A 23,617-nucleotide genomic window follows, 5' to 3' on the forward strand; every position below is an offset into this window, starting at 1 on the left:
CCACTCAGCTTCTATCACTTTCTTTTCAAGCATAAGCATCGAATTGCACTTACATGGGTTGACTCTAGTGCGATGCAAAAATAAATTCCTACTGTAGAATAATCCCTCCTATTATGCAATGTCGATTTGATTTTGTTAGATATAATTAGGATATTTCCTTGATTCTCCATTTCTCTCGGGATTGAGCATACATCTCCCTTGATTGTGCATTCCCCTAATCGACTATAATTGATATCATGATTATCTCGTTATCTTAAAAATAGTTATCTGATGGGCTTATGTATTCTCCATTATAACACCTAAAAACATAAAGAAGTTGCACAATTCTCTTTTCCGCATTATTTCTTATATAATCTGAGTAAGGTAAAAGGATCTAGCACTATTGCCTTATTTGCATGAGTCGATTGGAGTTAATTTTATCTATCTCAACATCTATGTATGCTACCAATAAAGAGAAAGATTTTAGAAATGGTCATTCGTGGAAATGACTACTTTATTCTTATTGAAACCAAGGGCCTGCTTTAGATCCTTAGAAGTGATTCCGAGGGTACCTCACCAAAGTAAAAGGAAGCTTAAGCTTATGACTAGGGCCGCCTTGTCTATTTAGATATATGGCGGGCTAATAGGATTGCGTTTCTTAATTTAACGTTCTAGTGCCTGCACGCCCAACTTCCCTAATTGGAGGATAGTTTTTCTTCCCTCACTCCAAGAAATACTCCCGAGTTTAACATCCCAGAGTTTAGATGAAGCATTTTAAAGTCTTGCTTAGGACCAAAGACTTCTCTAATTTCTACTGTCTTTTTAACTTCCACATTTTATTTTGTTTTTTATTTTGTCGAAAAGGTTTATCAGTTATTTAATTATTTAAACATCATAGGAGGATTTCTTTTGCCAGTGTTAACCTCATCAATACTAGCTTGCTATTGGGTTTTGAGCTTGGGCCACCCACAATAGGCTTGGCCCAAGCCCAATCCACAAGCTTTGAAGAAGGAACAGTTTTTTTTCTGAAGAGAAGATCAACTTCTCCTGTAAAAGTGTGCAAGTAACAAGCGTGTGGGAGAGTGTTTGGGTGCATGGGGTGATTATAAAGAGAAACACTAATCTCAGAATTGCAAGCAAAATGGGAATTGAAGGAGTATATTTGGTTGTGGGAGTACAAGTGCTAGTCCGAGTGCATGATTAAATTTTCTGACCGGCACATTCACACAAGTATTATGTGAAGCAATCTCGATTCTCGGGGCTTGTGATACAATTATGCGAAATCCGACATTGGTATCAAAGCATGTCTGTTGCGACCCACCAGATTTTTCCATGAAGGAGAGGGAATGTTGATTGTTGACCGTGCTTCATCTGTATCCGATAAATGCCATGTTGAAGTGTTCTTTATGTGCACTCCATGTTTGACATCGGGGAAATTCCAAAACGGCATGCTCCTCAAATTTTCTTCTCTCTTGTACGATTTTCACATCTGTCGTGGCTAATATGTCCTCGATCTAGTATGAAAAGTTAGAGTTACTAAGAAACTGCTTCAATAATTTTGAATGGAGATTTATAAGCCTTTGAATACTCCAATTGGCAAAAGGCAAAGACGTGAGCCACGACATGTGCCCAAGGAAAGAAAGTGAATTGGCAAAAAGGACACCTTATCCCAGTGCAGTTCCCAACAGCCAAATCGTACGGCGCTAACGAAAGAACTCAATTGCATAACTTTGACAAGTTTTAGAATCCGGTCGCATTCGTTGAAATTTTTAAAACTCGATTGCAATTTCACTGGCGTTATACACTTATTTCATATTGGACCTAAGCATGTTCTTAAAAAGTTTCATCCCGGACCTAGTCCGGATCTCGGGATCCCCATAATGTAAAGAATCTAAAAGGTATTCCATCTCTTCGGGAAAGACAAAGACATAGAGGGAATTAGGGATATACGGCGTGCGAGCACCGGCACATTAAAATAAAGAACGTATTCATGGTGCTCGCCCTCAATGTGTGTCAAACAAACAGGCCACAAAGGCCTCTGTGGGAGCTTCGGCTCATCTTCTACGGTGAAATTACATCTTAACCAAATACCAATTATCCATAAGAGACCAGAACTCAATTACAATTTCACAACCGCTACACACTTATATCATGTAAATTTATGCTAGCGTAGCGTGTGGGACTTCTTAGCAGGCAAAGACAAGAAACCTTTCACATGGGACACGTACAGGGAAGCCGACGAGGAAGGTTCTTTCGGGCCAAATGGGTCAACAATGGATTGATTCGGAGGGTGACGCCAGAGCTTGCAGGTTAGCTGGCCCGTTCATCTTATCCCCCACCAATCAAGACCTTTCCTTTGTCGTGCATTGGACGGCTGATTTTTCAACGCTTTCTTTCTGCCCCTGTCCTCACTCGCTTTTCTTCCCCACCTTTCGTTCTCTCCGTCAAAACCCAGCGCAGCACAGCCTCCTCTTTCTCATCGCCCCCCACACCCCATAAACAAAAGACCGAACGAGTAAGCTTTCCGAGAGCCCACGGCGAAGAATTCAAGCTCACCCAGAAGACGAATTTGGCTCAGAGCGAAGTCGAAGAAGGCCGGCCATCATGTGCTGCTGCTGCTGCGACGATGAGGAGGGCTGCGAATGCCGGCCTCTTGGGTTCCTCCTGGGCCTCCCCTTCGCGTTCCTCTCGCTCATCCTGTCCCTCGTCGGCATCGTGATCTGGATCATCGGGTAACTTGTTCTGTTCATCGCGTATGCACTGCAACTGTTTGACGAAAGTCCTCTTCCCCAAAAGGGCTTTTCTATGTGCGCGCGCGAGACAGAGCGAGACCTACTAGTGTTTTTCAGTGGATGGGGCCAAATTTATTTCGCATGTCACATGTTTGATCACATAAATTCGAGTTTAATCTCATGATTGCATTCGTTCACGGTGATTGCATACGTAGTGTTTGCGAAATTTACAGCGATCGGTTTCTGATTTTTTTATTACTTTTTCTTTGGTGGACCTGCAGACTGCCCTTGTCCTGCATCTGCCCCTGCTGCTTCTGCATCACGGTGGCGGTCGAGTTCGCTCTGGCCTTGATCAAGGCTCCTATTCTGGTCATGAAGTGGTTCACCTCCAAGATCCCCTGTTGATACACATATGATCTCGAACGTTTTTGTTGTCGTCGTCGTCATCATACATTCGAGCTCGCTGCTCGAGAAAGACTGATAGTTCGAATTGATTCATTCGTGCGAATTTCCGGTACATACATCGCTTCGCCGCGCATTTATTTGATTTGCTAGATCTTTCTTCTAACTCGGTTTGTAGACCATTTTCTGTGTAATGATCTCATCAGTTGCAATAATCCTTTAGAGGGTTCTTTTTTTTCTCAAGCGGCTGTGTTGTCTCAAATCATATGTTAGGTGGAAATTCTATTCAACCAATCAGTGATCGTCGTCGCAGATGCTCGACGCCATGGATCGAGAAATTCGGGCAATAGATTAGGGCCTCGGTATAACGGTGCCTCGGGGGGCCATCATCTATGCTAGTGTGTGAACGGACATTTCGAATACTTTAGAGTACCGATGGCGAGCCCGTGGACCGAAAAATGAGGATTCCCGCGGCTTTTTGATCACTTATGATCAATGTTCACAAGAGCGAGGCCGTTCCACATCTTCCAATATCAAAGTAGCATTCCTGTCGAAAGGTTCTTCAGGAGTCGCTTTAGCTTTACCCAATTGTCGTCTAAAAAGTCGAGTGCGATGACCTCGACGACGACAGCGACAGCAATGGCGATAGATCGAAAGCTAGTTTTTTTTTTATCACATATCGGTGATTAAAGACTCTTGTAAATGGCTTAACATTAATTTTTCGATGGAAATTTTCTCCAATCATAGAATTTAAATGCGCGCATGTGAAATCTCCAAACCGTCCACCATCATTTTCACTGCATAAAATAGATCGCCACCGCACATGACAAATCTCTTACGAAAGTGGAGAATCGGCTTGGTCAATGTCACGCACGTGTCAACTGGGGCCCGCCAGCTGCACGTGGCAGTCCCAGCGTGGTCAACGCCCGTCGATGGGGCCCACGGTGAGAATCTGCCGGAGATTTGTGCGGTCCAGTGGGCGGGCCCATTTCTGACGATCATGGCACGAACCGGATCTTGCATCACCCGACCCGGTTGCCCGAAACAAGCATTATTAAAAAAAAAAAAGGGCTAGTTTCGTGCTTTTCTTTTTTCTTTTTTTGAAAAAAGATATGAATTGCTCTTTCAATTTGGTGATGTGGTGTCGACCGCAAGGCTCCGTTTATCTCACAGAAAATAAATGATTTGAAAAATATTTTTTTAAAACTAATCTCTTATATCGCGTGAAATAAGATTTTCGTAAACATATTTCATCCATAGCAATTTACGTTTAAAGATTTTCGTAAACGATGAAGATATTTTTCGTTAATTCATTTTTGTAAACGATGCAAGCGATCGATTTTAAGAAATTGTTATTCCAATCATTTACTTTCCATGAAACAAGCGGAGCCTAAAAATTTCAGTCAAATTGAGAATTACGGAGCCATCGGTTGGTAAATTCTAAAATTTGGAATTTAATGGTCATTAACTGTCTATGTGTCTTCAAGGAGCAGTGAACCTTCATCGTACCTATTAATTATAAAATATTGGTATATTTGTAGCTAGGGATGGAGATTCGCCATGTAAAATTAGCCTTGCGATCAAATTGTTCTTACTTTCTAGTTTAATTTACCTAAAATTAACAAAGGCCCAAATCCTAACCTCATGCGTCTCTCTTTCCAAATAGAATATTTACATATTAAATTATACATTCATCTAACAGTTTAAACGTGTAGAACAATTGATTGTTGTCCCATAAAATCTCACATGGTAACAAAGCAAGAGATCTCGAATTCAAATCTTTCTAAACCCCTATTTGCCTCTCAACAAAATATTTTCCCGCTTAGTATTGGGCAACAAGACTAATTGTGAAACTTTTAGAATAGTTGGCTATAGTATCACAAAACTCCATATCCTTCATTGCCACCTCATCCCATCATTGCCCGTGAGTCGTCGAATGTCAGAGCCGAGACCGAGACCCCACCATCATGCCCTCTATTCTTGAAGATGGATTTCCTCGCAAGGGTCACAATCGTCGTGAGCGACGGCCCAGCCTCGAGCGGACCTAGATTTGGTGTCGCCCGAGACCGGCGTGTTAGTATTTGATTTATGTGACAAGAATGCACGTGGAAGACTTCACGGCAATGGAACAAGGAAATAGAGCTTCTCTAGTTTATAATAGTGGGTTTTACTGATATAGGTAGAGCATTCTTTGGAAGATAGTTTTTGGTTGCTCTTGCGCACTCTCCACCCATCATCCCTAGCTCTGTATAAAGAGCATTATAACTTTCTTAGCGACAAAAAAGCTCTGCCATTTTGCAGAGATAGCATCACAATTTTATCCAAGATTTCTGTTTCTTCTACAGGTATCTACCTCTCATGTATTTACCGCCACTCATTTTACTGACCTCAGACATACTAGAATTTTGTTGATTAATCTAGAAATACCAGAAAAATGAATCGCTGTTTAACACGGCGACGTCGGATCCGAGCTCGCGACCTCGAATCCGAAGTCGTTTCTACAACCCCTCTACACATTAGATGGCGTCTTTTATGGTGGGAGTATGCAGTAGAAATCCGATACCTTCACCTAGGAAGTTCGCTAAGAGAGAGCCCAAGTTCAAATCTGTTCACATATCTAGTTGGACTACCTTCACTCAAAAGCTTAAGCCAATGAGTTATGAGCCAACTAGGATATATTAACTACTCCATACCACACCAATTCTCCAATGTGAGATTTCTCTAACACAATTCACACGTGTATTTCAACATTTTATTCAATAAACAAGTTTTAACTTCCAACAGAAAAAAAAAAAGCTAGGAGGGAATACTATGCTTAAACCAAAGATTAGGGGTGCCAAATGGGTGGGTCATGTCAGATCGGGTTGGGTTTGAGTTGCGTTAGGTCAAAAATGGTCCAACTCAAATTGACCCATATTAACCTAAATTTTTGCAATACAATTTTGACGACCCATATTTGACTCGATCCCAACCCAATCCATACCCGAACTATATTACTAAAACACATCCATACTTAACCCTAACTAATAAATCCCCACCCATTTAACCCTCTTCATCTTAATGTGTTACTTCGATAAAAAATTATATCAAATTAAAAAGTAAAATAACAAAATATGAAGATGTAAGTAAATAAAATGAAAAAAAAATCAAAGATACAAGGAGTGCATTTGGTTTAGCTTTTCCAAGGAGTTTTGGGGAAATGCAAAGGACTTAAGCCTAAAGGGCCTTGGGAAAATGCAAAAATTGTTTGGTAAATTGTGCTTTGTGAAGCAACTTTGAGATAAATGTCGTTTGGTTGAAACACATTTGAAAAGCCCTTTGGCTAACCAATTTAAGCTTTTTAATTTTTAATTTTTTTAAAAATTTGAAAAAACGATGACCGCAATTTATAAAATTTGAATATTAACATATTAACAGATTTATAAATTTGAGAAAATTACATTTCTTTTCTGGTAAAAAAAATCAAATTCAACGAATATAACCATGTATTAAAAAATTCAACACATTGTAAGGTGCAAAGATGAATTGTGACAATCAACTATAATTGCTCAATCTTACACAGCAAAACACTGGTAACTATTAGAATTGCTCAATCTTGCACAGCAAAACACTAATTATTAGAAATCTCAGGACCCACCCAATGTTGTAGTTTTTTCAATCTCAGTTGCAGCCAACACACTAATCATGCTCAATTAAAAGTTTTTTCCATTCTCAAGCTGCAAAATTGCTCATATCTCACATCGATCTCAAGGTGCATTTATGCATCGTTAAAATTGACTCAAAGTTACACAGCATACATCACTCATCAACTGGAAATAGATATTGATTCTTCAGCAAAATAACATTTCATTTATTAACATGAACTGATTACATCAAGGGTCAAGAAACAAAAATTGTACAGCTAGAATGATTCTCCCATCTATTCTGAAATCTCATAGAAGAGTCTACGGCCCGGCAACTACTATGGCCAGGCAACTACTCCCTCAGCTTGACATGACAAAACTTGAGCCTCCGACCCACACTACAGTGAAGCCCATTGTTGCCATTGCTTTCCAACTCTTGAATTGCATCAACGGCGCTAATCGAACTAGTCAAGTGGGGCTTCAGTACACCAACTGCTTCCTTTATCTTCGATTGCTACAGAACACGTACATAATTAAAGGCTGGACGAAACATCGCATGCTAAGTTTGTGCTACCGTCAGTTACTTTGTTAAAAGGGCAAGGAAAGATTATATACCGAGCCTCTGTACAAAGCAAGAGACCGGGAATGCAGACCCAACTACTCATCACAGTCAATTCATGGCATTCAAACTAACTCATTCGCATTATTCCTACTTCAAGAAGCTGAGCTATTCGTCACCACAACACTTCACACTTACACAGACCTCTTCTCCACCAATTGGAATTTTATGGGGGACACACGAAAAGAAAAATTCTAGGCAACATTGAAAAAAGAGCAGCAAGTAAACATTGATGAACCCAGAAGCGCATGGAACGACAAAGTGTACCCATTTCAGCAGCTATAACGAGCAACAATCAATCAAAACTCCAATCAATTAGAACGGTAAGTTATGTTTTGATGAACCTAGAAGATCATGGAACTCTACTCAACATGGACTCAAACTCACAGTCAACAACCTCACTACCTTCTCTCTGGCGCTCTTAAAAATGGGTTCTTGTTTCATAATACAAACAGACCACGAAAAGCACAGATCTAAGCAATCGAAAGCAAAGCCACCGAAGAACGAGAGAGAGATTAACCTGCGGAGAGATGCGATTTGAAGGCGAGTGAGAGAGCGAGCAATGGGTGAGGAACTAAGTGAAGAGATGGATTCTTGTGCGAAACCAAGGAAGCGAAAGAACGGCAATCGAGCAAGAGAAATGAGCAGGAGTGGAGGCTCTCGCAACTCAAGCACAGTCGAGCGTCGAGCGAGGGAATGAGAGGTGGAGGTTCTAGAGAGGTAAGGGTCTTATTTTATAAAAGGGGCAAAATTGGGCTTTTCAAAAGATTTTGAGGGCAAAAAGGGTAACTGACCAAATTTCATTAATTCATGGAAGTAGCATTCCGAAAATGCTGAAAGCTCAAAGCAGGTCCCCACCTGCCTTGGGCTTTCAGCATTCCTAATGCTAGCTTTCATTTGAAAGCTCCTTGAGAATGGTTGTCAAATACCTCAAATTTTTTCTAAGGGGCTTTGAGGCTTCAGGGGACTTTCAAAATGCTGAACCAAACGCACTTTAGAGCCGCCCTTGAAGAGCTTGAAGGGGAGATGATATGCTGCAGCTTCACGGTGCCAGAGACACCCTCGAACATGCTAGAGCCATTGGCAATGGCGAGGAAGGTGTCCTGGTAGGTAAGGTAGGGGCCCGGACGGAGATGTGCCCGTAGTTGCTGAAGTAGAAGCTGTAGATGGCCCCGTAGCAATTGCTGCCCTTGTCAGGGTGGTTCTGGATGAGGATGCAGAGACAGAGGTGACCCCGAGGCAGCATTAGCGATCACCGGAGTAGAGCTTGTTGGTGAAGGGGACCAGGTCACCGAGGGAGTTGACACCCTTCTAGCTCAGCCATTGCTTCGGTTGTTGTCGGAGTGCCACGAGAACGAATCAGCCGCCCTCTTCCGGTGGTTTCATAATGAAAAGTATGGGTCGACCACGACGCTGCTATCCTTAGCTCCGTAAGCGAAGACCTTTGTCTCGGGGTCCTCAATGGGGAGGTCAAGGTTGATCGTGCGGACAATCAGGGTGAATGTTTGGCACGGTGGAAAGGGTGGCGTTAGTGTTTTGCGGTGGCAAATATGGTTGACTGAGGAGAGAGAGGGACGATTGGGAGAGACGGAAGAGGGAGACTAAGGTTGCGCATGACAATCATTCTGTGCCCGGAAACAGATTCTGGTCAGAAATGATTCTTTTTGATTCTGTGCCCAGGAACTGATTCTGAGCATTTGAAGGCGTTTGGTAACGGCCCAAAATTCTGTGCCCGGGAATAGAAATGCGTTTGATAATGGCATAAAATTTCTTTTTATTAATAATATTTTAATAACATTTTAAATATTTTAATATTTCTTTCTTTTCTTTTTTCCTTCTCCTCCTTGGCCATGACCGGTAAAATATTTTTTAATTAATAATACTTTTATTAAAAATAATTTTTTTATTTTTTTTTGCCATGGCCGGTAAAAAATTTTCTTATAAATAATTTTTTTATTAATAATTTTTTTTAAAAATATTTTACTAATTGCCATGGCCGGTAAAATATTTTTTTATAAATATTTTTTTATTAATAATATTTTAATAAAAAATATTTTTATTGAAATTATTTTTTTATTTTTTTTGCCATGGCCTAGTCGCCGGCCATGGCCGGTAAAATATTTTTTTATTAATAATATTTTTTTATTAAAAAAATTTCAATAAAAATATTTTAATTTTTTATTAAAAAATATTTTTATTGAAAATATTTTTATATTTTTTTCGCCATGGCCTGGTCGCTGGCCATGGCCGGTAAAAACTTTTTTTATTAATAATATTTTTTTTATTTTTTTCGCCATGGCTCGGTTGCTGGCCATGGCCGGTAAAATTTTTTTATTAATAATATTTTTTTATTAAAATATTTTAATCTCGCCAAATACGGCGAGGGTGGCCCTCATGCCGGACATTAGAAGCTATATTAAAAATCAAGAAAAAGAAGAAGAAAAAAAAATTGATTCTCTTTTTTGTTCCCAGAATCAAGAAGCTACTTTTTTTTAGTTCTTGATTCTACTCCAAAACTGATTATGGGCACAAATTTGCAAGAATTTGTGCTCAGAATCAAAAAATTAAACAAACGGATTTCTATTCCCAAACTGATTCTGGGAACAAAAGAACAGAATCAAACACTATTTGGCAAGTTGCCTGCGCAGCCTAAGAGAGAGACCTATTTTGCTTGGCTCAAATTTGGGTCATAAGCAAATCCATCATCCTGTCTTTTAGGCTTTCATTTTCTTTTTAACCCACTTAGGCCAAATTTACAAAAAAACGAGTTACCCATATAAAAATGGGCCTCATAAAACTAAGTTACACATGGATACATGACCCATTTTTCCAGCTCTACCGGAGATTCATGGTTCAACTATAAAAAGCTTCGCCTTCTTGAGAGTTGCAAGTATGTTGTCGTCTCCATGTGTGACGGTTATCTCATCTATGGGCAACTTTTGTTTCAGGAAGTCGTAAGCTTTCTTGGTCATTTGGCACGGGTATGAGATTCCAAATGCAGTATGGATCCATGGATGGTCTATTGGTACTGATAGAATTATAAATTTTAAATCACGTCTTCATCTAATAGCTTAAGTTTTTCTAATAGTTAGCAGTGATCTCACAAATCTCATATGATATCACAAAGTTAGAGGTCCTGAGTTTAAATATTTTTAGATCATATTTATCTTCTCAAGTAAATATGTTCACATTTAGTATTACGCAAAAAGATTAAACCAAACATAAGGCAGAGTGAAAATCAAATTAAACATAAAAATAAAAAGCGATAAAATATTTAAATATTAAATTACCCTGTAAAATCTCAAAGGCATCAGATAGGATATGCTCAGCCGGCGAAGGGCAAGCACGTGATTGCTTGCATCAGCGATGGGAGCTCTCAGGTCAATGACAATCTTATTTAGATAAACAGTATGACACCTTAAATATCTGCAGATATTATTGCACATTGAGAGTGGTACGCAGTAGATCTTTTCTTCGATCAGATGACAACTCTAGATATATCGTCCTTGTTCCGATGCGAGCAAAAAAAAAAAAAAAACCCCAGAAATAACTAATAAACATTGCATATAGAAATCATGTTAGGGTATGCATATTGCATGCATTGTGTGGTCTTAAGTTAATATCTTGCAGACCACTTGATGTATTGGACATAACGGAACTGTGCTTTTGATTTGATTAGCGCATCAAGTTTTTCTATCTCTTCAAGCAATTTATTTATTGCTTTAATTTATTGAGTTTTAAATTTTTTGTTTACGTATCCACATGATCACCCATCACATGTTAGTAGTTTATGATTAAAATCAACGAAGATTGCTTATAAAATATTTTTGAAATAAAGAAAAAATGTATAAAAAGGATGTTAAATTTTATCTAGCGGAACCAAGTCCTCATATCCATGAATTTTTGGTTCATAGAAGTAAGATATTCTCCCGCATTTTACTTGGAACCTAATTGACTCATAATAAATTAATAGTGATTTTAAAATAAATTGATTTGCATGTTTAATTAATTAAATTAAAACCTCAAAATTGTGATTGGTATGAGCTTGGTGAGTTTGCGCTAAGTGTTTACTTAGTAATTTATTAGCTTTCCCTTGGTTGTTCAGCTTTTTGAAAGTCGCGACAACTTGACGATTCTGTTGGGGTCTGAGCTTTCTCTTTCCGAAAATAATTTTTTTTGGCACCATAAAGACAAGGTACGTTACTAAGGATAGGTGTTAAATGTTCTTGCGGATGAGAGTTATCAGAGGTGGGGTACTTGCTAATCCTTGTTTTACAGAGGGGTTTTAGGAAAGCATGCCTTATACGATATTGAAGCAGCGTTCTCTTTACAAACTGTGTGCATACTTTATATGCCATAGCACTACGCTTATGCACACACATCCCAGCATCGTACCTAGATCGCATATTAAGGAAAAGCACTAGGATGGTGTTGAGAGTATGCAACTTTGTTTGTGAGACTGCGACACTTAGGGCCGCCCCTTTCAATCCCAAACTTTCTTTCTTGGAGTCAAAAGTGTTTATTTTTTGTCCACGAGACTGCAAGACCATAGGGTAACCTTTTAATTGAGCTGATGTCAAGAGGACCCGCCCTAGCCTCGAGACTATGCACTAGTTGGGTTACCCTCTTGGCCCCAATTGCTAAGCATTTTAGTATATCTCACATTTAAGCGTCAAACCTCATAAATATATGTGCATGTCTCTGAAATGAGATCCTATTTTGTTTAAGGTTTCGATCGTACAACAATCATGGGTTGATTAATGGAGATTGTCTCCATTTGTCTATTTGTGGTTCCTTTAGAAGTCACTTGTGAGAGGTTCTTTTCTGAGTTCATTTACACTCATACGTAGTTCCTACCAAATAGATGATAGGATTTAGCAAAATTCCTAAATTTTATATTCTGTTCTATACAACCCTATCCTGATTAGAATATCAAACTGCCAAACACAACCTACAAGTTCATAACCATGTGTGCATGGCACCAAAGTTTACACAAAATGTATAAGAAACTATTAAGTGGTTCCATATCACCACATCAGCTGGAGATGTGTCACGCATTTATGTGCCCGTCCAATTTTAGCTTGACACGTGAATTTGACTTGGAATCAAATTTAAAAAAAAAACTAAAAATCCGATTTTTTCTCTTCCTCCTCCAAGCACCTCTCCCTTTCTCCTCCATCTACACCCGCTTTGAGCCACGAGCGATGACGAAAAGGGTTCAGATGACGCTGACGCGAAGCCTAGGCCGCGAGCAGTCAGACTTCCAGATCTATAGATATGGAGTAGCTCTGGCCGAGGGTTTAAACGATGCCGACTACGAATCCTTGGCCACAAGCGCCCAGATTTCCAGATTTGAATTTGGGCGCTACTACAAGTTTGGGCGAACGACACTGACGAGTACCATGGACAAGTGCCGGCGTCGCTTGAGCCTGGCTCGTCCACCAGCCATGGCTGCAGCGTGCGAGGTTGAGATCCCAATGGCCAAAATTTGGTCCATGGGCGCGATGGGCAAGGTCGAGATCCCTAACTTCACCGTGCCTCCAAATCTGGTGAACGAGCTTTACATTTGGCCATGCCTTCTGGTCTTGCCATGACCGGCTCAAAGCCTTTGGCCATGGCTGAGATCCATGGCTGGCTAGTGGTCCATACCGGACTCGACCATGGTCGCAAGCCTTTGGCCGATGGAAGAAGAAGAAGAAATTTTTTATCTTTTCATTTTATTTTATATTAGCGAACACATGTCAACTTATAAATAGAAACCATACTAGTGAAAAATGGGTTGTTAACACTAGGGATGATCAGTTCCCGGTCCGGTTCCCAATTTTGGGAACCGGTGATCGGAACGGTTGGTCCTAAGACCGGGAACTGATCACTTTTTTTGTTTTTTTTCCACCACAACGAGATAGAGTGACAAATCTCGAGATATTGACGGAAGCAACGATAAGTAAAGAATCATTGTGGTGAGACGATAAAGGGAAAGCGTTGAATATGGATTTAGTTAATATTTTACTAATTTTTTTAAAAAATAAAAAAAGTATATGTAGTAGGTCAAATTCCTCCTTGGAACAAGAGAATCATGAATCGGACCGCCCGGATACTGATTTCACTTTTAGGAACTGAGAATTGAATCGACGCTCCCGGAACTAGACCCGATTTAGTTTCGTTCTGAGACGGTTTTCAGTCCGGGCAATCCGTTTTGAACGCCCCTAGTTATCACTGAATATTTTCTCGGCATGTGACCAGCCCGGCCGGCAAAAATTACGTGGAGAACTACAGAATATGCGCAGCGACAAGCAAGAAACCGACAGGACCTTTTGACTTTGGCAATGTCTGTGGGGGCAGTGGCAACGAGAATGGCAGATCCTTTTCACCAACCCCATTTTGCCAACCCTGGCGATTGATCCGACCCATCTTCTCCTCCCTCTCCAATGGCGTCGTGCATGGCGTCTTCCCTCTTCCAGAAGCACCTGCTCCTCCTCATCGCGCTTCCGATCGTCATCTCATCCTCCCCCGCCCTCAGATGCCACGACTCCATCATCAGCTTCGGCGACTCGCTGGCCGACACCGGGAACTTGCTCCACATCTCCCGCTCCGAAGGCCGCCCGACGCACGCCGGCTTCCTCCCCTATGGCGAGACGTACTTCCGCCGCCCCACCGGCCGCTTCTCCGACGGCCGCCTGGTCATCGATTTCGTGGGTGAGTCGGGAAAGTCGTCGCTGGAAATGGGTTCGGCACGAACCCGGGTCCGCGTCGATTTTTCGTGAGTTGCTTGAGAAACTTTTGACGGGTTATGATGGTGCTATGGTGTCGCGACTTGCAGCGGAGTGGCTGGGGCTTCCGTACGTGGCTCCCTACTACGGGGACGACGGCGGACGGAGCGCGGCGGACTTCGGGAAGGGCGTGAATTTCGCGGTGGCGGGAGCGACGGCGCTCGACGCGGGCTTCTTCGAAGGGAGGGGGATGGGCAACAGTGTCCCGAACGAGTCTCTGGGAGTTCAGCTGGGCCTCTTCAAAGAGCTCTTGCCTTCTCTGTGCGACACATCTTCGGGTAAGTCCTCTTCTGTCAATGCAAAAAATACGCTGAAGCCCCTGGAAAGTCCAAATTTTATAATTTAGCCCCTCGAAAGTTCAAATTCTATACATGGTATTGCTAGTCAAGTCACTTGGCGAATCGGTAATGTGAGTTGCTTTGGTGATGCAGCATCGATGTTGGGTTGATGTTAGTCCCAATTTACAGAGAAATTACATCGGCAGCTCGTTTGGCCAGTTTGTACGATTTTTAGTCATTGATCTTTATATGCATTGAGCTTGGATCACGTTCCTGTGCGTAACTAAACTGAATCATGACATAATTGTATCATGAAATATACAATCCGAAGTGACTTGAAAATAACCCGCAGGTTCACTCCCAAGTTCAATGCAGTCAGAGATCAGAATCACAGGAAATTGAAAGTCTAAAGGTCCAAGATCACGGGAAATTGAAAGTTAAAGGAGCAAAATTTAGTTCCAAGAACTTAACTGCAGAAAGGATAGAAGTTCAGGGATCAATCCCTTAATAAATTGAGACGTTTCAACTTTTCTGCATTCTTTTCTTGCAGCAAGGATTCAATCTGCTGATGACTCAATGACACTGGGTATAGTTTGTTAAATTAAGAAGTGTAATCCTAGATCCAAAATGGTCTGTACTTAAATCTCAAGGCCTCTTCTCATTGAAGCATTAAGTTTTATGTATACAGACATGTTGGTTAAATTCCTTGGCATCCGAATTACTTGGCAGATTGCAAAGAATTTCTTGGGAAATCTTTGGTTCTCTTGGGAGAGATTGGAGGCAATGACTACAATTATCCCTTCTTCATGGGAAGTCATCTGGAAGAGATTCAAGACCTTGTGCCTCTTGTACTTGAGGAGATTGTTTCGGCTATCAGTGTATGATCCACTTCTTAACTTCTGAGCTAAATGACTTTATGCAGCATGGCAAAACAGGGGCTAATGAACGTATCCTCTTAGTGACCTTCAGGACCATTCTTTTTAAGGCTTTCTCTGGCCTGTAGAACTTCTCTCATTGTCAACAAATTATGGTATATAGCAAGCAAAAGCTAGAGAATTATCCTAATCTAAGTAAAGATAGAAAAGCATGGAGCTTGTCCTGCTCCATTGAACTGATATCGGTGATGAGACCTACAATGATACTCTAAAGAACTTTACATAAATATGCCTCTCCATGTTTTGCTGCTGACAGAATATGTAAGTTTGCTGCTCCTTTAAGGGGAATTAGTAATTACCTTGATGTTATCCAAGTCCTTAATTTTATTAATCAAGCCGTGCGCGCTATTTTCTATGCATGTATAGGTGTATGATAAACTTATAAAAACAATGACTTCTTAAATCGTTCACCTATAATGTCAATAACGTTGGCTAGCTTACTTACATCGAAGCATGTCCTGGTCAATGAGATGAAAATCTGGCAATCTAGTTTATTGTCAAGAGGATCTCTCACAAGACCATCTCTTGCTGACTTTTAGTTCTGAAACTTATCATATTCATCTTATCACCCCGTGATGCATCAATTTCTCCTTTCCATATTGATGCAGGAGTTGATTGATTTAGGCGCAGAGACAATATTGGTGCCAGGAAACTTTCCGATTGGGTGCTTGCCTGCCTATTTAACAGAATTCCAGAGTTCAGACAAGGAAGAATATGATCCATCGACTGGCTGCCTTAATTGGTTGAATGAATTCTCTCAGTATCACAACGAACAGCTCCAGAGGAAGCTTAATCATCTACGAGAGCTTCATCCCCAAGCAAATATTATCTACATCGATTACTACAATGCTGCACTCCGCTTTTATGAGTCGCCAGATAAATTCGGTAAGTTGCATCTCCATAGCGGACTCTTCCATTAGCCCTCTCACTTCTTGGTGCATAGTGAAGCTCTCACTTCCCAATCCCGGATGTAGCGATGCTCACTTATTTTCGTCCAGAGGAAGTTAGTTAATCCACTTCTTTTTCACAATGGAGATGACCAAGCGTGTTAATTTGTTGGATGGATGATTTCAAAATTTCAGTGTTGCTACTGATATCTTATTTGGTCTTTCAAATTGACAACAGACAATGACTAACGTACGCAAATTTCTTCTGTCAACTCATTGTGTCCATGGTTGGCCAGTTAATAGCATACCGACTCACACATTGGTCATATTGGCAGATAATCGAACACTCCTTTTGAACAGGGTTCGATGGTGGAATACTCAGAGCATGCTGTGGAGGAGGAGGAACCTACAATTACAACTCGTCAGCATTGTGCAATTCCAATGCGAGGGTGTGCGATGACCCGTCCGCATATGCAAGCTGGGATGGCATCCATTTCACGGAAGCAGCATACAGGTGGATTTTCAAGAGCATGGCGGACGGTTCATGTACTGTACCTAAATTGGACATTTCTTGTCCTTCACTAGCCTTTGAATGAGCCTGCATTAACCAACTCTGAGTAACTAGCAACGTCATTTGGAAATAGATACACGATATGACATTTGTTTCATGGAGTGATATGGTGTTTGGTCTGTGCTGCATATGAAATGACCTTCTGTATGGTCCTTTTGGCAAATTGCTTAGGAAATTATGGTCAAGAAAAAGATGATCACATCTATAAGGGACGTATACTTCTTGCAAAAAGTGATCAAATTGTGTGTTTTTATTTTTTATTTTTGCGATGATTAAAAGTATGATTAATATGTACCTTGTTTAGTTTAATGATTGCCGATGTCCATCAAATTTCTGATGATGAAAAGGACACATAAATGGAAAGTTTCATACAATCGACCTATGACAAATTATTCGAATTACTGATAAATGGAAAGAAATTATTGCCACAATATGAATTAATAACGCAAATATACGTGGAAAGAAAAAGATACTTCGAGTTTTGAATTTTTCTTGGTAAGGCAGTTTATAAGGAAAAATAGATTCAAATTTTAAAAATTGGAATCTGGGAGATAAAATAGAATTAGCAATTACACGATTGTTCATCAATGGAATATTTATAAAACGGTTATAAGTAAACTTTAGGAAAGAGAAAACGAATTGTCATCTATTAAAAGTAGGAGGTATTCTTTAATTTGTATAGTATACGTATAATTATATGGATATGTGGACCTTGACTAATTATTATAACAAATTAAGCTTTTGTGAAATTAGAAATATTATGTATAATATTATAAACAAATATGATGCATGAAATGGAAAGTTATAAGAGATGTGTGCCATTTATATCCAGTTGATACCTAAATTTTTGCTCAAAATCTTCTCATTCATCTCATGAAAAAAAGATAGAGATTGCATTCGTTGATAATAACAGAAGTTGATGCCTAAACAGAAATATCGATATTGCAAAGTTTTGCATTCGCGTTCTTTACTGCTTTTAGGTATTAAAAGGATTTAGGTTTAACACATTTGCATCAAGCATGTTTGCAAGGGCTCGGCTATGAACTTTGTCAACAAATCAATCCAATGCACAATGGTCCGGTATGAAAGATGAGCTAGAGTTTATGTTACCAACTTTTTTGGAGCTCCAAAACATTGGGATTAGACATCATTCCAAAATTGGTTGAACTATATCATTTCCAACATTGTGGGAACTCCAACGTAGTGGGGGTAATTCCATGAAAGTTGGAGTCGGTCCTAATTCCAAACATGTGGGAGATTGGTCTTAATTACAAACATGTAGGAGTTTGGTCTTAATTCCAAGTATATGGGTTGGTCTTAATTAAGACCAAAGTTCATGTGCCATGTATGGCACATGCATGGAATTATAAACATGTAGGAGTACGATCTTAATTCCCTCGTCATCCGCCGGCGAGTCGCCATGCTCGGGTCCTCATTGGCCACGGGGGACCTAGGCGAGGCAATCTTCACCTAGATCTAGTGAGGGCTGGCCTTGCCTGTGGCTTTTGAAGGTGGGTTTGCCCGGCCCTCTTTGGGTATCGCTGATGGCCGGCCATCACCTGAGACCGGCTACCAGCGAAAAGGAAAAAAAAAGAGAAAGAAAAAAAAGGAAAAAATGCCCTTGACCAGTCAGTGAAGTCATGTCTTTCTTTGAGACTGACGTGGTCACTTCAAACCTTTATTTGAATTTACTTCATGCCCTTATTTGTGAAAATGATGACACTTTATATCCTACTTTTGAAATTTTCATTTTCGTCATTTGTACGTGAGATTTGACTAGCTGGCCAATAGAATCATTTAGAAAAGGGATAATGATCTAAATAGTTTCTGAACTTTGATTCAATATACAATATGTCAATGTAGTCATTGAACTTTAATCTAATGTTCAATGTTGTCCTTGACCTTTTAATTTGTTCAATATGATTCCTTAACTTTTGGTACATGTTTAATGTAGTCCTCTAAACTGTATAAAAATGTTCAATGTAATCCCTAAACTTAAATTAATGGAATGAATGCATTGAACATTTTTATATATTTCAGTGACTTAATTTATTGAACAAATTAAAGAGACTACATTATATATTGTGTTAAAATTTATGGATCACAGTGAACAAATTAAAAACTCAGGGACTAGCACATTGAGCCAAAGTTGAAGCATTATTAATGTCGTTTTATGAGAAAACGACATAAGATGCGCAGCTGCAAGCAAGAAGACGACAGGGCTTTTTGACTTCGGCATGGCAATGGCAGTTCCTTTCACCAACCCCACTGCCCCATCTGCGCGATTGATTCCTTCCCTCCTCTCTCTCCCTCTCTCCAATGGCTTCGTGCACGGCGTCTTCCCTCTTCCTGAAACAACTGCTCCTCGTCGTCGCGCTTCCGCTCGTCATCTCGTCCTCCCCCGCCCCCGGATGCCACGTCTCCATCATCAGCTTCGGCGACTCCCTCGCCGACACCGGGAACTTGCTCCACCTCTCCCGCTCCGACGGCCGCCCGACGGAAGCCGGCTTCCTCCCCTACGGCGAGACCTACTTCCGCCGCCCCACCGGCCGCTTCACCGACGGCCGCCTGGTCATCGATTTCGTGGGTGAGTCGGGAAATTCGCCGCTGGAAATGGGTTCGGCTCGAACCCGGATCCGCGTCGATTTTTCGTGAGTTGCTTGAGAAACTTTTGACGGGTTCTGACGGTGCGGTGGTATCGCGACCCTTGCAGCTGAAGCGGCGGGGGCTTCCGTACGTGGCTCCGTACTACCGGGATGACGGCGGACGGAGCGCGGCGGATTTCGGGAAGGGCGTGAATTTCGCGGTGGGGGGAGCGACGGCGCTCGATGTGAGCTTCTTCGAAGGGAGGGGGATGGGCAACAATTTCCGGAACGAGTCTCTGAGAGTTCGGCTGGGCCTCTTCAAAGAGCTCTTGCCTTCTCTGTGCAACACATCTTCGGGTAAACTCTTTATTGTCTCCCTCTTGAAAGTGAGTGTAGCATTCATTCTAAATTTGAGTTCAGTATATGAAGTAAAGACTACATTCTAGATTGGATCTGGACCGTTGAAAATGGCGGGTCATGTTGAGTTTCACATTGAGTTTAGTATATGATATAGGCTCTTGGAGCACCTGTAGCTGTAAATTCTCCGTCTCCAATTCAATTTTGTTGTTGTAATTCCATGAAGGTACATGTTATTAAAGATGCAGGGTCCAATTGTTGTTTTAAAGGGCTCGCGCCCTTCTGGCTTTGCACTCGAGGTCCAATCTCCGTCTGGCGATAACTAATGGACTGTGTGGTTGTATCAATCTTGGACTTTCATTTGGTACACCAGCTAGATTCATCATTTGACATATAGTTTTAACTAATGTACCTAATATGAATCTCTCACTCTTCTATTATTGTTGTAGGTGTCTTAACTTGTGAAGTAGTTTTGCTTCATGAGCAGATAAATCCTATTCTGTCAATACTAAGAATACATTAAAGCCCTAGAAAGTACAATCTTTCCAATTTTAGCCTCTGGAAGTGTGGAAAGTGAATGATACCTGCTGTTACCAGTCATGTCCCTCAGCGAATTGGTAATGTAAGTTGTTTTGGTAGTGCAGCATCAATGTCAGATTGATGTTAGTCCCAATTATGGAGAACTTCCATCAGCAGCCCCTTAAGTTTGGCCATTTGTCCATTTTAATTTTCGATCTTCAAGTTTGTACAATTATAGTCATTGACCTGTATTTGCATTGAATTTGGATCACGATGCTTCAAGTAACCAAATTGAATCATCACTTATTTGTACAATGAAAAGAACAATCCAAAGTGACTCAAAAATACCCGTGGAGTCACTTGGACAATTCATCACCCAAGTTCCATACAGTCAGAGACCAGAATCACACAAAACTGAAAGTTTAAAGGTCCAAGATCACAGGAAATTGAAACTTTGATTAAAATTTAAATCCGAAATCAAAACTTAAGTGCAAAAAGGATAAAAGTTTAGGGATCGATCCCTTATTTATTCAGATAGTTTGCCAGATAAACCATATTTCACCTGTTTTGCTTTCTTTTCTTGCATCAAGTATTCAATCTGCTGACAGATCCAAAATGGTCTATAATTGAATCTCAAGCCCTCTTCTCATTAAAGTATTGAGTTTATGTATACAGACACGTCGGTTAAATTCCTTGGCATCCGAATGAGCTGTTTTATTTGTTTATCAGTGCCATGAGATTAGCTTGCATACTAGTTGGTGCAAGTTATTTATTTAAATTGTGCTAGCATACTTGGCAGATTGCAAAGAATTTCTTGGGAACTCTTTGGTTCTCATGGGAGAGATTGGTGGTAATGACTACAATCTTCCCCTCTTTATGGGAAGAGATCTGGAAGAGATTCAAGACTTTGTGCCCCTTGTAATTGAGCAGATTGTTTCGGCTATCAGTGTATGATCCTCTTCTAAACGTCCAACTAAATGCCTTTTATGCAGCATGGCAAAACAAGGGCTAGTGGACATATGTTGTCAGTGACCTTCAAGACCATTCTCTTTAGGGCTTTCTCTGGCCTTTTTAACTTCTCTCTGTCAACAAATTATGGTATTTACCTAGCAAAAGCTAGAGAATGATCCTAATGTAAGTAAAGATAGAAAAGCATGGAGCTTGTCCTGCTCCATTGAACTGATATCTGTGATGAGACCTACGTTGATACTCTAATGAACTTTTCCATAAATATGCCTCTCCATGGTTTTGCTGCTCATATATTATGTAAATCGATTGCTCCTTTAAGGGGAAATCATAACTAATGGTATCTAAGTCCCTAATTATCTAATTAAGGCCGTGAAATGCTATTTTCTTTGCATGTATAGGGGTGCACATGATAAACTTAGAAAAACGACTTCTTAAATTGATGACCTCTAATATCAATAATGTTGGCTAGCTTACTTCAATTGAGGCATGTCCTGGTAAATGAGATGAAGATCCAGGGATCTGGTTTATCAATTAGAGAATCTCTCACCAGACCATATCACCAGACCATAACTTGCTGACTTTGAGTTCTTAAACTTATCATATTCATCTTATCACCTTTTTTTTTTTTTTGGTCGAAATCTTATCACCTTGAGATGCATCATTTTTCTCCTTTTCATATTGATGCAGGAGTTGATTCATTTAGGCGCAGTGACAATATTGGTGCCAGGAAACTTTCCAGTTGGATGCTTGCCTGTCTATTTAACAGAATTCCAGAGTTCCGACAAGGAAGAATATGATCCGTCAACTGGCTGCCTTAATTGGTTTAATGAATTCTCTCAGTATCACAATGAATGGCTCCAGATGAAGCTTGAACATCTGCGTGAGCTTCATCCCCGAGCGAAAATCATTTACGTGGATTTCTACAATGCTGCACTACGCTTTTATCAGTCCCCAAATAAATTTGGTAAGTTGCGTCTCCATAATGGACTCTTCCGTCAGCCCTCTCCCTTCTTGGTGCCTAGCGAAGCTCTTAATTTCCAGTCCCTGATGTGGCGATGGTCACTTATTTTCACCCAGAAGAAGTCAGTTAATCAACTACTTTTTCACAATGGAGATGACCGAGCGTGATAATTTATTTGATGAATGATTTCAAATATCATCCATGCTATTGATATCTTACTTGGTCTTTCAAATTGATTACCGACATTAACTGACACAAATTTCTTCTGTCAACTTATTGTGTCCACGGTTTTGCCACTTAATAGCATACCAACCAACACATTGTCGTATTGGCGGCTAATCTAACACTCCTTTTGAGCAGGGTTTGACGGCCGGGTACTTAGAGCATGCTGTGGAGGAGGTGGAACCTACAATTATAACATTTCGGCATTATGTGATTCCAGCACAAAGGTATGCGATGACCCGTCCTCGCACACAAGCTGGGACGGTCTCCATTTCACGGAAGCAGCATACAGATGGATTTTCAAGAGCATAGCGGATGGTCCGTTCACCGTACCTAAATGGGACATTTCTTGTCCTTCACTAGCCTTGAATGAGCATATGGATTGTCCAGTTCTGAGCAGCTAGACCACCTCATTTGCATTTAGACACATGATGTGCCATTGCTTTCATGGGGCGAACTGGTTTTTTTGTCTGTGCTGTGTATCGAATGACCTTCTGTATGGTCCTTTTGGCAAATTGCCTAAGAAATTATCAGCAAGAAAAGGATCATCACATCTGGAATCTCTGGATGTTCAATGATTCCTCTACTGATGCTCGTTTATAAAAAGAAGATGCTTACTGGTGTATGCATTGATAGAGTTGTAAAACAACTGAATTTTCAGTCGGATAGAACCTTATATAGTAATCATATAATTAACTCAAAAATTAGAAAATTTTAATCTAAACAGGAAGGCCAAATTCAAATGAACAAATAGCCCCGACGATCTATTGGGCGAACACTGTGGGATCTTTGCCTACGGCAATTGGTAGCCCTTGTCGATGGCGACCACCACGGTCGAGGCCGCCTCGGATGAAGTGGTCTTAGGAGATCATTGCGATGAATCTGAAAAACTACAATGCAACCATTGGGCTAGAGAGAAGAGAGAGACAGCAAGCAAGCGCTCAAGTGATGACAACGACCATCGCGGGGGATGTCGTCAGATGGGAGCTACGATCACCTCATGGCGGTCGCTAGAGATCGTCGTTGTGGAGGCAGCACCTGAAAACTGAACCATTGATTGGTATGGGCTTTGAGAGTTTGCGCCAAGTGTTTGCCAAGTAATTTAGTAGCTTTCCCTTGGGGGTTCATCTTTAGGAAGGTTGCGACAGCTTGATGGCTCTATTGGAAACTGGAGTTAAAACTCATAATAGACTTCGGCCATCTTTCCA

At 40.7% G+C, this 23,617-nt stretch overlaps 2 protein-coding genes, 1 long non-coding RNA gene and 1 pseudogene across 4 annotated transcripts; 3 read left to right on the forward strand and 1 right to left on the reverse strand.

Moving 5' to 3' along the window:
* Positions 1–2,493: 2,493 nt before the first annotated feature.
* Positions 2,494–3,279, forward strand: LOC115680474 (signaling peptide TAXIMIN 1-like). The gene is made up of 2 exons (XM_030604280.2): positions 2,494–2,711; positions 2,993–3,279. The coding sequence occupies exons 1-2, from the start codon at positions 2,584–2,586 to the stop codon at positions 3,114–3,116; spliced, it is 252 nt and encodes an 83-aa protein (XP_030460140.1). The 5' UTR covers positions 2,494–2,583; the 3' UTR covers positions 3,117–3,279.
* A 3,569-nt stretch (positions 3,280–6,848) lies between these two features.
* Positions 6,849–8,273, reverse strand: LOC115680548 (uncharacterized). Its single transcript, XR_004005664.2, has 2 exons — positions 7,876–8,273; positions 6,849–7,250 (listed from the first exon to the last, which is right to left on the reverse strand). It is a non-coding gene; the product is annotated as an uncharacterized LOC115680548 (long non-coding RNA).
* A 5,394-nt stretch (positions 8,274–13,667) lies between these two features.
* On the forward strand, positions 13,668–16,924 carry LOC115664597 (GDSL esterase/lipase At1g31550-like). Of its 2 annotated transcripts, XM_056316039.1 has the most exons (5): positions 13,669–14,051; positions 14,176–14,403; positions 15,133–15,281; positions 15,947–16,223; positions 16,586–16,924. In XM_056316039.1, the coding sequence occupies exons 1-5, from the start codon at positions 13,784–13,786 to the stop codon at positions 16,819–16,821; spliced, it is 1,158 nt and encodes a 385-aa protein (XP_056172014.1). In that variant the 5' UTR covers positions 13,669–13,783; the 3' UTR covers positions 16,822–16,924. The 2 variants fall into 2 exon arrangements, with proteins under 2 accessions (XP_056172015.1, XP_056172014.1); XM_056316040.1 differs by lacking the exon at positions 15,133–15,281 and having other exon boundaries at positions 13,668–14,051; positions 16,026–16,223.
* Positions 16,925–18,997: 2,073 nt separating this feature from the next.
* On the forward strand, positions 18,998–22,997 carry LOC115664596 (GDSL esterase/lipase At1g28570-like; annotated as a pseudogene).
* Positions 22,998–23,617: the final 620 nt, after the last annotated feature.

The sequence above is a fragment of the Syzygium oleosum genome, unplaced genomic scaffold, assembly GCF_021117445.2.
Source record: "Syzygium oleosum isolate NSW1041296 unplaced genomic scaffold, Sole_v2.1 Sole_v2.11, whole genome shotgun sequence".
In the NCBI taxonomy this organism is placed as follows: domain Eukaryota; kingdom Viridiplantae; phylum Streptophyta; class Magnoliopsida; order Myrtales; family Myrtaceae; genus Syzygium; species Syzygium oleosum.